The sequence below is a fragment of the Cupressus sempervirens genome, chromosome 2 (genome assembly GCF_028749045.1).
Source record: "Cupressus sempervirens isolate cs-2001-9-10 chromosome 2, ASM2874904v1, whole genome shotgun sequence".
In the NCBI taxonomy this organism is placed as follows: Eukaryota; Viridiplantae; Streptophyta; class Pinopsida; order Cupressales; family Cupressaceae; genus Cupressus; species Cupressus sempervirens.
In genome coordinates this window covers 320,986,405-321,000,651 of record NC_143119.1, presented here as the reverse complement: position 1 = coordinate 321,000,651, position 14,247 = coordinate 320,986,405, and the positions used below count along the sequence as shown (strand labels likewise).

At 36.5% G+C, this 14,247-nt stretch overlaps 1 protein-coding gene across 4 annotated transcripts in view; it reads right to left on the bottom strand.

Moving 5' to 3' along the window:
• Positions 1–14,247, bottom strand: part of LOC149572405 (uncharacterized) — a 130,179-nt gene that overhangs the window by 44,850 nt on the left and 71,082 nt on the right. For all 4 annotated transcript variants that reach the window (XR_016359916.1, XR_016359917.1, XM_089813582.1 and 1 more), the window contains exon 5: positions 5,886–5,918. Coding sequence is in view for 2 of the 4 variants with exons in the window: in XM_089813582.1 (XP_089669708.1) it covers positions 5,886–5,918 (33 nt within the window). In the remaining 2 variants the exon portion in view is untranslated. The remainder of the gene's footprint in view (positions 1–5,885; positions 5,919–14,247) is intronic.

The window sequence follows — 14,247 nt, the reverse complement described above, 5'->3', positions numbered from 1 at the left end:
CACACTTTTCACTCCTCCCCAGTTGCCAACTTCGACACACTTGACAACCACCACCCTACTGATTCCTCCATTTGGCCAAAGGCATGCGCCAGTTGTCATGACTGCACCCACGGCCATGACAAAAACCTCAGATGTTATGACTCCGAGGAACGTCTCCGTAGATCCAGTGGCACCAGACTTAGTAGCAACAGTGCAAACGGCAATGTTAGTGGAGATGCAGGCACCAGAGCCCAAGCCTCAAGTTCGACTAGATGTGATCGGCTCTAAGGTTGTTGTCACCACAGCTTCATCTTTGTTGGCCGAACATGTGAGTATGGCCCAGCCAAGTTACCCAACACAGCCAACCCACCCAGTCGAGAGTGTTGGAATGACCTAGACAGCATGACCGGAGAATGTTGAGGTGATGGACCGAGCTAGTGCATTCTTGAGACAACAATTGCGACTCATTACTGCAGATGTCAGTTCCTCCATCCAATCCCCGAGGCAGGGTGAGGTATCCCCAGGAGTAGCTGTCATTTTAGTGCCATAAGAGTCGAGAGTACAACAGTCCGAGGATGCGCCTGGAGATGAGGAGGCCGCACCGAAGGTGGACGTGGCCACTACAGAAGAGGCAGAGATGGATACAGAGATGGAGCAAGATGTTGGCAATGAGGACAGAGTGAATCATGGGTCGGATGAGGAGAGATGCATGGCATACATCAAAGCCATGGAGGTTGTGCTAGAGAGAGGTCAAATTGTTGGGCATCGGGCTTTGACCCATTGGAGGGAGTTGCAGCCGATGAGCGTTTTTGCTCTTGCTTTGAGGCCGGAGGATGGTCAGCCATGGAAACACTAGAGATGTTGGCTGGTTGGACTACAAAGCCTGAGTTGGGACCGTGCAACACTGCTATAGAGAAGCTTGTACATGAGATAGTAGGCATATAAAGACATCTACTATGCTCATCGACGTGCAGAGGCAGATAGGAAAGCAGAGAGGATTGCAGCTCCGAGGTCCAGAGCAGTCGAGGTAGAAGCTCGAGAGAAGCTACCTGCTAAATTGGTTAGCCAGCAGGCAGCATGGTCGGCCGACCGAGCAGCACTCTTGCAAGACAAAGAAAAGGCCGAACAAGGATTGCAGGTGGCCCAGACTCGGGCCATGGAGGCAACACTTCTCTTGAAGGAGGCGGTGGAAGTTAACACATAGATGCAGAAGGACTTACGTATACGCACTGATCAAGCTTATGAGTTGTGCCAGCAGTTGAAAACTTCAGGGATGCAACATCCTCCCTAGTCTATGTTGTTTCTATGTTCGTATGTTGTCCTAGTTTTGTCAATTTTGAGTCGCCAAGAGATGACTTTTCTTTTTGGAGGGGATGATGTCCGACAAATTGGGTAATTAAACGGTTACCAGTAAGGACACAGTTGTGTCGTTTCATTGGCACCATGTCGGATATTATAAATGTGGCTTACACTTATGTATTCGGCATCATGGTATGGAACATTACTGTTATGTACAAAAGCATTTGATTAATGAATAGTATTTTACTATTTTAAGTTATTATATGTTTCTTTCCTATTCACCTACGGGCTGAACAGGGTATAAATTGGGACAGTGGACATTACAGCTTGTCCTTTTCCAAGACACCCATGTCCCAGTTACCGATGTTCTTTGCAGAACAAAAAATCCTCATCCTTCATACTTTGTTTCTAGATTCCACTTTGTTAGTGGTTTTAGTCCATTTTTTGTTCTGGTGAATTTGTCAAGATACTGTCTTCTGCTGCCCAAATATCAAAGTCCTTGCCTGTCCAAAAGTTGTTGTTTTTAATTGACCAAGAGGTGCTGATCTCTACTACCCTACGGGATGAAATCTACCCCTATTAGCTGGACTTTTGAGATCCAAGGCCTTTTCGACTTTTGGGATCCAGAGCCTTTTCTTAATATCTGGCTATAAAGATATAGGATTGAGAGCCATAACCAAGCCTCGGAGGGTTTCAATTAAGCCTTCAATAAACAAAATCACTAGCCTCCTGTTTGAAACATTGAGTACCATAACTAAAAATTTCTAAAATCAGCCATACAAGAATCGCCTATGTGCGACTGTCTGATCTGAACAGACAAATAAACATGTTTGTGTCCTAGTGTGATCGACCCATGATAAGTGCTAAACCCTCAAGATGAAGGGCAACAAGTTTGGTAGAGTCATCCTCCATCATGGGTCTAAATGATAAAAACATGTCCATTTTTTATATACAGAAGCACAAAGTACACTTATTTAATCCATCACATGTGACAAGTGTCATTTTCGTCAAGGCCTAGTTGACATCATGTGAATTTGTTTGCTGCCCCTTCTCAGCTCTCTACCCACCCTTTTTTTCTTCAACATCATAAAATTGTGAGTAGCATAGCCTTAATTGCAGCTGGAGGGGGCTCAATACTTAATTTCAATTGGAAGGACTCTATACTCTTCCAAACTAGCCATTATGTCATCAACTATTGAACTTTCGACTTCTTGCTCAACAATGTCCTCTTCCCCATAGTGAAATTTGGTAAGAAGGTTTTGCAGAAGAAATTACAATCGTTCCCTGGGCATTTTGGCCAGTGTTTGCCGCTAACGGGCTAGCATCACTAGTGTGTTCCCTCAATAAGTGGTTATTTTGCATGGTCAAAACTAACAATGCCATCATACCCTCAAACCACTCTAGTCCCTGTACAAACCTCTAACCAAACATCATCTGCATCCATATCATTAGTCATTACCTCCTTGTCTTTCAAAAGTACCTGCATGTCCTATTGTCCTGCTTTGGTTCCTGGGTAAACTGGATCTTTTCTCCTGTCCCTTTGATAAAATTTCAATCTGCCACCTCTGTACATGAAACCTGGCCGGAATATTTTTACACAATATTTTCCAACATGTCACAGGAAAGTTGCTCTAATACCACTGATATATCTCTTCTCAAAATTTTCCAACAAATATGATATACAAAATTCAACTTTGTTTCTATTTTCCAGCAATTCTTGTTATAAAAATATATAAACAACTGATTCTCATGAGCAAAAAGTTCATTCTTGACAGAAAAAATATTTTTTTTCCAGTACTCATTAAACAAAAATTAAAACAATAAACCTGGAATAGGTGGGTGGTTCGCTACAGTGGAGGAGCAGAAAAACACAACCAGAAATTTCTATCTTATTCAATTCCTTTGGCAGTGCTTCCTCTTAGTGTTTCCTTATATTTAACGGCCAGCCTCCTCTGAAATATCACTTCTCATTATGCACACGACCAATAAAAAAATTGGACTTCCACGTCTTCCTCCCCTATGGCAAGCAGCTGGCATAAAGTAAACAAGACTCAGCATTTGCAAATTTTTATAACCCTACGCTCATTTCTAAATCCAACCACATCATCTTAACCCTGGTGGTTGTCCTTTTTTCTAAACTCAAATTAATAATCAGCGAGCCTTAGTGCACGAACTAAAAACATGGTATAAAATTAATGAAACTTCAGAGCTCCCTCTTTCCAGCTCTACAATCTTTTTTACTTATAAGTTATTACTATTAGAGATGTTTCCCCTTCCACATTACACTTCCTAAATCAGCAATCTCTTTTTTCTTAATTATTAATTTATTTTCCTTTTTATAATAGTGGTTGGATTTTCCCTGGTACAGACAGCTCAGAAAAAAATTATTAATGAAAACTTCCGAGACTTCCAACACATCCATCAACATGTGCACTTGGCTTACCTGAATACGAGACCAGCCATGAATCTCCCACATTTTTTCATGAACAGTGTTACAGTATATCATGGAAATTTTGGTACAGTTGGCTTGAATTTATTTTGCCAAAAAGTAAAATAATCCTCTAATTCATTCAGAATTACCAGGAGCTGCAAAATCAAATAAAAATTCTTTTTTCTTTAAATATTCTCACAGATCTTCTGCAACCTGAGAAAACCTATAAATTCCGCCTGTAAACCCAATTTTAACTTCTGGGTGAAGCCAACACTAGAAACAAGGAGATTTTAATCCTTTGATTCCCGACAAACCGAGAGGGTTTTTGTCCTCAAGGAAAAAGGTTGAACCAAATGCTCTACACAAGGGTTTTTGAAAATTTCGCAATGATAGATTCATTTGTTTTTTCCAATCATTTCCCTTTTATGCTCTTTTTAGCCAACCCTAAAATGTAATTAAAAATACTTTTTTTATTTTGAATATTCATTCCTTTCCTTTTTTAATTATTTATTACCTTCAAGGTACTTAATTTTCTTTTATTTGAATATTCAACATTTTAAATTGGTGATATTTATTTGCTTTTTGGTCCAAAGAAAAAATAATGATTTCTTCAACGTTATAGCTTACAGAATTTTTTAACACTAAATGAATTGCTATTATACTATTCCTTTGTAAATCCTTTCAATCTAAGGGGAACAAAGGTAGGCTTCGGACCCATCGATTCAGATGAATGGAAGAAAGGGGCATTACAGAGTTTGTTAGCTCCTCATTACCACGTGAATTTTTCCCCTTGTATATTTTTCCTGGAGCAAAAAGGAAAACATCGGCACATATCAGGCCATATTTTCCTTAACTTTTGACAAATATTTAAATCCAAATGCCCAGAGCAGGATTCAGAATTTTTCCCCCATTTTCACACCGAAATCAATGCTTGCGGTGTGCACAGAATTACATTGCACATTTACTTGTAAAAAAGTCCCACTTCGGATCATTAATTAGTTTATCTATAAACATAATTAATTAGTTTATCTATAAACATAATAATATAGAACAGCCAAGTTTCTGGAGCAAGACAAGTTTGAATAGTGTTGTAAAATTGTTGAAAAACTCCCACATTGATCTTGAAGACTCAATCAAAGCCACTGGCTTGTAATTCTTGCATGGTGATAAGGAAGACGAGGAGGCATAGACCCAAGCTTTTGGAGTTTTCCAACAATAAGTTTCTCCTAGTAAAATTCATGTGTTAAATCTCTCTTTCCATGTTTGTTTTAATCTTTTCCTTAGTTATTAATTTCATTCTACGCAACTATTTCACAGATTTAGCACTAAAACAAGTATTAGAACTTACCATAGCCCCAATCTTTTGGAGTTTCCAACAATAAATTTCTTCTATGAAAATGCTTGTGTTGAATCTCTCTTGTTTTAATCTTCTACTTAATTATTAATTTCATCCTATGCAACTATTTCACAGATTTAGCACTAAAACAAGTATTACAACTTACCTGAACAATTAACGTGCAACTGAAAGCATAGTTCTTGTAGACAACAGCAAGTAGAAGGGGAACCAGTCATATGCATCTTAACAAACTAGCATTCTTCTTTCTTACATGATTTAATTTGTATAAGGAAAAAACTTACGTGTTAGTAGCACAATAAAAGGTGTGAATAATTGATTTTCTGGCATTATGGGCATGTATTCAAGAATGCACACGTTACAAATCCAATTAAAGTTGTAGATGGCAGCCAAAAGATATAAAAAATATCAAATTTTCCACTTAATATTGGTTTTAGGAGCATAGTATATCAGATTAGTACATAAATAAATATGTATCCCTGTTAGTGTTGAAGAATTGCACATTGAGATATCCAAGTAAATTTGAATCAGAATCATTTTCCAGAGATCAAAGCTAAACAGTTTCCCACGAATAGAATTTCCCAATGTTCCCCACCCTAAGCTTCATTAAACCTTTTGGGTTGAGAAGCACTTCTCAAAATATTGCTTATTGATATGGTCGCACATCAAAAAAAAATTATAAATATATATAGAGTATGAACAAATTAAATCCCATTTTTTAAGCTTGGGCCAAGTAGAATGAAATTAGACAAACAGGACATGAATGTATTAGACACTTCTTCTCTACAGCCAACTTGAACACGAAAGTTAACAGCATCAAACCTGTGTCTCTTGGCAGATAGATTCAAATTCATCCTGCATTTTACAAATTTGTGAATTATTATTACCAAGAATCGCACAATGCAAATTCATAACATTAAAATATTTTTAAATGCATTGATGACCATGCATAACCATTACTTTATACCAGAAACTATAACTAGAGTAAAACTCTACTAGAAGGTTATCTGATCATAATAATCCAATCATTGCAACAACAAAGTAGCATCAATTCTGGTACGCAATAAGAGTCAAGATTACACCTCCAGAAACTGTGTGAGCTCACTTGCTATAAAAATGAATCTCTAGCAAATGGTTTTTGTGGTAATGTTTAATGTAGCTGCAAAAGAGATCTCATTCATACCTGTGTTGGTTCTACTATTTTGTTATTATTCTTGCCGTCTTATATGGTTCTTGCGGGAGATATTTTTCTTATTACTATATTAACATATGATTCCGCTGGAATATGGTGGCATGGCAGCGAAGACAAGATGACCTGGCAAATCGAACACATCATGCATTGAAGATTGGTGATTCATGATTATGAAGGATGCTGACCATGATGGTTCAACTATCATAACTGCTTTGGGAGTGTCGTCATTTCTCATATTGAGATTGTCAGTCCACTTAAGATATCCATTTGTTTATTGAGTGTCGTGTATTCTTGATAACCATAGTCGATTTGTATTAACCATGTCTCTTCATTGTAAAGCAACGATCAAGGAACGAATAAGGAACATCATAAATTTGAGTTATGTTTTCAGTGCAAGTGCTTCATGTATTACGACATCAAATTGTGTGTATATCCTGCTCTGAGGATACATGAGTCTCAATGTATCTGCAGTTATCATATATATTTCCGTATGCTGTGAGGTCTGGTTAAATTGCATTAAGTGTATATGTGCTAAGACTCACTTATTTTGAATTATCTATTTGTATACAATCTTTGTGTGTGATCATTGAACAGTCCATGTGATTCTTTACGTCTGTAATCAGTTATTTTAGAAGTCTGGGAGACTCTAGGACATTTTTTGACAAGAGAAAAGTCAGGCTTATTGATTGACTGGTTGCAGACTTCAATCATAAGCAAGAATACTTGCATTTACTTTGAGATCTAAATAAAGGATCTACATTCCGGGTGTGGCTGGGTTTTTCCCTCAACTAGGAGGGTTTTAAGAGGGTAAATAATCATGTCATCTGTTCGTATACTTTTCTGGTTTTCTGTATATTGCATTCAGATTATTCTGGTTCAAAACATTAACAATTTGAACAACAAATAATGCAATATTATATTTTCCCAGGTATTAATTTCCCATGGATATGATATTAAAATTGGGAGAGAACTTACAATATCAAAACAGCATGCAGAATCAAACTGATAGATTTGCCTCCACAAATATTATAAACATGAAGGGAACACATTTGTTGCATAGGAACCTTCCAAGGTGACAATGTTATTTTTTGCAGTTATCTTTACAATTTATCAATGATGAGCATAGCCGTAGGAAACTCCTTTGTCCCTCTTTGGGCACATGTATCCCATATCCGATTTTGATACTTATTCAATATGGCCTAGAACTTCCAACCGTATCGAATACCCTGCGAATTGATTTTTGAAAATTTTGATGTAGATCTTTCCCAAAAAAAAAAATTAAAACTTTATTATGCAATTTTTTGAAATTTAAAAAAAAAAAATCATATAAATAGTGTAACATGGGGATGCATCCCCCCCCAAACCTAGGCCGTCTTGGAGACGAGGTTGTCCCCGGGATGGAGAGATGGCATCTCGGCATTTTGGGCGGCGCCACTTAGAGCGCCACCTCTGCCGAAGACAAGAGGACAACATCTAGGCGTTTCAGGCGGCGCCACTTAGAGCGCCACCTCCGCCAAAGACGGCGAGACGTCTCCTTTATTGCAGGTGCGGGGGGACGTGACAGAGTCTCCTTTATTGCAGGGGGACGCAACGAAGTCTCCTTTATTGTGAGTGCAAGGAGACTTGTAGTTTTTGTTTGCATTATAATATTATATACTTATTTTGATATCATGATACTTATTGTAATCATCAGTGTCACACAGGGACGCGCCTCCCCCCAAAAAAAAAAAAAAAATGGGCCGTCTCGAAGATGGGGACATCCCCAGGACAGGGGGACAGCATCTTGGCGTCTAGGGGGCACCACTTAGAGCGCCACCTTCGCCGGAGACGACGAGACGTCTCCTTTATTAGGGGTGCGGAGGATGCAATGGAGTCTCCTTTATTGCGGGGGGACACAACGAAGTCTCCTTTATTGTGGGTGCGGGGAGACTTGTAGTTTTTGTTTGCATTATAATATTATATACTTATTTTGATATCATGATTCATGGCACATGATACTTATTGTAATCATCTTTTATGTCATGACTCATATGATCATTGATTACTTTTAGATAGTAGAATCTAGATACTCATACTATTGATCTGAAGACTGATATATAGACTAATATTTGTTGATGTTCTTTGTTTGTTTGTCATTTGATCATGAATCATGATGTTCCAGTTGAAAACTTCAATGCAATTTTCAATCTTAATTTTTTACTGTTTAAGTTTACTATTTTTTAACTTTTTTACATCTTTCTATGATTATATCAAGTTATATTGTATAATTGTAGTACATATTTTCATGACTAGCATTTTAAGTACCATATGTATCGTATATACCACCCCCCGTCCCCCGCCATCCCCAAATCAAGGCCCCTCTATCCCCCCGTCTTGAAAACTTGTCCCCCTCGTCCCGTCGTCCCCCTGGCTCGCAAGGCAGTGTAACTATGCATATAAACAAACCCTACACCAAATGAGAAAGACCAAAAAATGTTTATTTGATTCAGCGACCCATTCCTTTGGGTGTCTAATGCAACTCTACTATTTTTGCATATTTTAAAGTGCTAAATTAACATAATTATTTCTATAGCATTAATGTGTATATTTCTTTTGAAGTAATGAAATTCTCCTCCAATAACTTGAAAACTGAGCTAATTATATGGGTATGTGTTTTTATTAATGTCATATACAGCTGTATCCATAGTTAGGCTCTTTAAAAAAGGTTGTATCTGTAACCAATACCCTATCCATATTTGTATCCGTATCTGTGTCCATGTAACTTTTATGATAAGATGACGTTATAAAATTTATCCATTAGTAGTGTGTATGAATGTGTTTTGGACATTTCTATCAATTGGCTAGAGCTTGCTGAGTTTATAGAATTGCTGCAAATGAAATAATACTACTTGTGATTTCTGTATATTGCAAATGTGGCAATCTCTCTTGCATTTATATTTGGAAATGAGGCAAAGAGAGAGACATTTCCCTTCATGGGACATGTCTATTCATTAAGGTGAAATTAATATAATAATAATAATTACTTATGTAACCTCATATATAATATTAATTTCTCCTAATAATATTTTAGACATATATATATAATATTTTAGTCTCTTAGCTAGGGAGGATAAACACAAGATAGATATTACACTGTGTTCCCTCGAGTTTTCAAGACGGGGTCAAGGACGGCGGGGGATGGTGGGACGGGTTTCTGAGACAACAAATCTTTTTGGCGATTTTGGGGACGAGGAGTGGGGGATGGCAAAAGGGGACAGCTATATATATAGGAAATTTGCAAATGTACACTGAAATTTGCAAATATACGTCATTCATTTGAAACTAGGCACGAAGCGTGTCATTTAAACATTATAGAACCTTAACATACACCATTTGAATGCCATCTAGAAAATAATAACCGATTCCAATACTCAATTGTCAATATGCATATCAATATGTAAACAAAAATATCTAAATATAAGTTTAACAGTGAACAATATCATAAAAATCTGGAAATCCAAATATGCCCAAAGGCTAGAAGGCTACCATAAAGTTTCATCATCATGTTCAGGTTCAACATAGAAAACAAAATATAGACAAATGAAGCAAATTGTTGCTCTTATTCTGCCTCTATCACCATGGCAGAAAAATCAGAGTCCTCACTATCATGCTCCAAAGGAAGCATAGTCTCATCTAATGGAATCTCAACCAATCATGGTGTTTTCTCATCCTCATCTATCTGGGCCACATCCTTGGGCTCAATATCCCACCGGAAAGCTGGAGTTTGCCTATGCTCTGGAGTCTGCCTATACTCTACAGTCCGACGATCCACAAGTCGAAAAGCATGATGCACTTCCACTAGCTTCTTCACTCATTTAGAGGTAAGTTTGTTGCTCTTGATACAGTGGATAAAGAATATGTGGACCAATTCCTCTCTACAGCTAAGAAACTAACAACCTGTGGAAGGAGGCGAGTGGCAAGAGCTTTTAACTCTGGTATTTCTCTCCCATGACAAGTCCACCATCCAATAAGATCTGTTTGTGCCAAAACCGCTCTATCCAACCTTTCTTGTGGCTTACCCAAGTTTGGGCCACAAAGGTCGATAAAGTCAAACTATGCACGAAGAGTAGAGGCCTCTTGAGCTAAATACATCTTATCAATGGCTCTTGTGAAGCCATCCAATACCTTGGGATCATCACATGGGAGGCCCCTTCCACCCAACTCTGCATACCATTTGGGATTTAAAGCAAAGTTTGTCATATGAAGCGAGGTATTCATAATGTTCCAACTTCACACCACAATAAGTCTATTATGCTCCTCATAAAACCCCAATGTAGGATCCTTCGCTACAACAATTTTCTTCATCTTCCCCAACATGTTGTCAAAAGTTCATATATCTCTCCAGCGTCAGTATCAACATATCTAATGACATCTGCAATAGGTGCTATGACAAAGCAAATATATTTGCAAGATGCAAACAAAAACTAAAATCAGAATTAGAATTTTAAGAATTTTAAGTTAGTTTGAAAATCAGCAAGCAAAAGACTAACATTTAATTTAAAAATCAGCAACTTACCTCATTGTGGACCACCAGGTCTCATTAAGCATCTTTTTCTTCACTACTTTTCCTTCAAAGGACTTAGAATTGGACCATCATCCTCACTCTAGATTCACCACCGTCAATTGGAGAGCCTCATACACCTCAACCATCCTCTTCATCAAGATGAAGTATGTGCAATACCTATAGAAACAATTATAAATTAAAATAAAGTTAAACATTAATAATTAAACACATCACCCTAGTCCCTCCTGTATTATTTTTGTCTTTTGGCCTAGCTTTGACAAATTGGAAAAGAGGTTTATTCCTATTGAAAGGACCCTTTGTGAAATCCTTCATGATGGTGGAAGGGCATTTAAACAAGTCAATTTTAGGATCAACTCCTTTCCTAGTCTCACTACTAGCAATATCACCCCCAACCACATTTTCCTCCTCATCACCACTACTACTAGTACTTCAACTGCTGCTCATTGTGTTTTGTTTTGAGATTTAAATACGCAATGAAAATATGAGTTTAAACAATGAAAAAAAAAATCAGACTTTTCAAGCTATAAATCTATTTTAGCTATGGAAATGGAAGCTTAAAGAGTTTCATACTTACTTGGTGCACAATAGAGGAAGCTCAAACCCCTGCTCAAGCTCTCGGAAGCAAGTAAATCACCTCCTCTTCTTGCAAAATTGAAATACTAGTATTTGTTATGATGTTATACGAATGGCAAGTGGTTTAGTTAATATGATTATATGATTTTGATTAAACAACTTGGATATATGTGATTACCTTGATAAACTAGTTTTGCAGGAACGTGATGAAGGGGGAAGCATTGCCAAACAAGGAAAGGGCATGAGGGCACCACCTACCATTGGGCTAACAAGTATGTGTCCTAAACCACCTTGGTCAAGGGAAAACCAAACTAGGCAAACCAGGGTACCAAGTAATCACTATGAGCTAACCAAGTCTATATATATATATATATATATATATATATATATATATATAAGAAATCACTAAGCATAAATCAAACTAAGAACAAAATTGTTACCTTTATAAATTGGGATAATCTTAGAGTTTTTTGTTGTGTCAGACATGTCTTAATATAACAACACCATGGTACCTATATGTACTTGTACATGTATATGTGTGTGTGTGTGTAAATTCACTCAAGACATATATGAAGGTATAAGCTTACTTAAAATCCGATGTATACACAAGATGCGTATTCTTAGAATATTACGCATGTATAGGTGTATGTGTACATGCATATACAAGTATAGATAGATACAAGATGATATCCTTACATTAACACATTAAGAGTGAAGTTATTATTATTATTTTCCAACCTTGGCAATGTATTTACTATTATTTCATGCCATCGACTTTTATAAATTCTAGCGGCCATATTTTTCTTTTATCTTCATCAGGCCTTTATATATTATGTGTGTTGCCATATGTATTATCAATCTTTCGAAGGCTCTTGAACGTAACTCTTTTTGTTGCCACCTTCCATCTTGCTAGTAATCTAGCATGAAAGCAAGATAAGAAAAAAATCTCCCTAAACCCAACTGCATTCATTTCTAGCAATCCCATTCGCAGTCGCCATCAGTGATTTCATTTTGCTATTTGCATTTGTGTTCATAATACCAGCTTTTCCCAATCGTAAATTGCATTCATATATATCCATATTTCATATCAGAAATTCAATTCAAGTGTCGTGAATTGTGCCTATAAGTTGCATTCAGTCTAAGGTCGTTGTCATCCTTAATTTCCACACCTTGGTGTTGTTCTTGCTTATTGTAATCGCAAGAGGGTCTAGTAGTTCATGGACAAGGAGACATACTAGGCATTCCAAGACTTCCATCAACGAGTGGGTGATAATACCCCAGATATTACAACGAAGTCATGCAATTCCTTTCTGCATATTGCTTCCTCTATTGTTATATTTAAAAGCTTTGAATGCTAGTTAGTTGATCTAAAGATATGATATTAAATTGAAACAGAGCTAGATGGGCTAGATCCAACTAGAATGTCTTGATTAACATAAGATTGATTAAATAAATAAATGCATGCAAGAAGGGACTGAATTATCTGTTGTGTACTTCCATGATTACTATCTTTGAACTTAAATAAAATTGAAGAGAATTGAACTCTGTGCATTACTTATACAAGGGCATCATTAATATGCCTCTGAGATAAGAGAAGGCACTCTCATAGAGTTAAGTAAATTGTTATGAATATATAAAGAACTTCCTTTATTAATGTTTGTTATAAGCCCAGGTTGGGCAGAAAGTATTTGGTTGTCATAAACAAAGATTATCCAATGATATAGACAGTCACATTAAGATTCATCGAGGACGACCAGCAAGGTCGAGATGAAAAGTGTGGTCAATATCAAATGATCATTGGGTTATAATTGCAAGATAAGAGAAGAAATCAGAAACAAAATAAACATTTGATGAACTTAAACAAATAAATATAGACCGAGTCAGCGCATGAAGATTAAATGGTACTATTCTTGTTGTCAAGTCAAGAAGTGTAATGTCCCCACTATTAGGATTAGTTAGGGACCAACTATGCCTGCAAAATAAATGTTAGTACTTAAACAATAATAAATCTAACTATATTATTCTACCCTCTAATTTAACCCCAATCTTAAGGACGTCTCCAGATCGGGCTTCCTGGTTCATAGCCACCTCATCATCTTCCCAAGAGCACACCCCTTAAGATTCTTCTTGGACAGGCATCCTCTATCCAAGGCCAATCACATATGCATATGTTGACATCATCAGAACATTTTGGCACATTGATTCTCGGCCATGGGTGGACAATGGAGATCTTAATATCTCGCATGTTCCATGCTTCAAGTCTCATTAATTTCTATGGTGTCGGCCCTATGTACTAACACGATATTATTTAAGATCAAATGTTCCTTACTTAAGGAACTATAATGGTTATCATAAAAAAATATTTACAATAATTACCTAAATTATAAAAATACATTCACATTAACTACATTGACTATCATAAAATATATTTACTTATAACTTTAAAAAATATTAAATCATCTATATTTTGAGAATTTATATATAACTATATCTAATTATACATATAACTATATATTTAAAATAATAAAACCCTTATAAATTTGTAAAGAAAAGAAATAACATAATTAACTATTTTATAAAAATGAAAAATAGCATTTTTTTTTAATAGAAATGGAATACATGCATTTACTTTATCTTTACCTTTTTAGAAGCTCCCACGTAACTTATACTTTAGAAAGTGCAAATTCTCCTTTTGATTTGGGAAGGTTTTCAAGTTTATTGCATGTATCTTTTTAAAAATTATATCTTCCCTTGTCCAATGATTTGTCTTTGCATTATTCATTCTGTGTGATTGATTTCCACGTATGGAGGCAATGTAATATGTATCCACATAAACTTCATTCCTTATTTTTTCC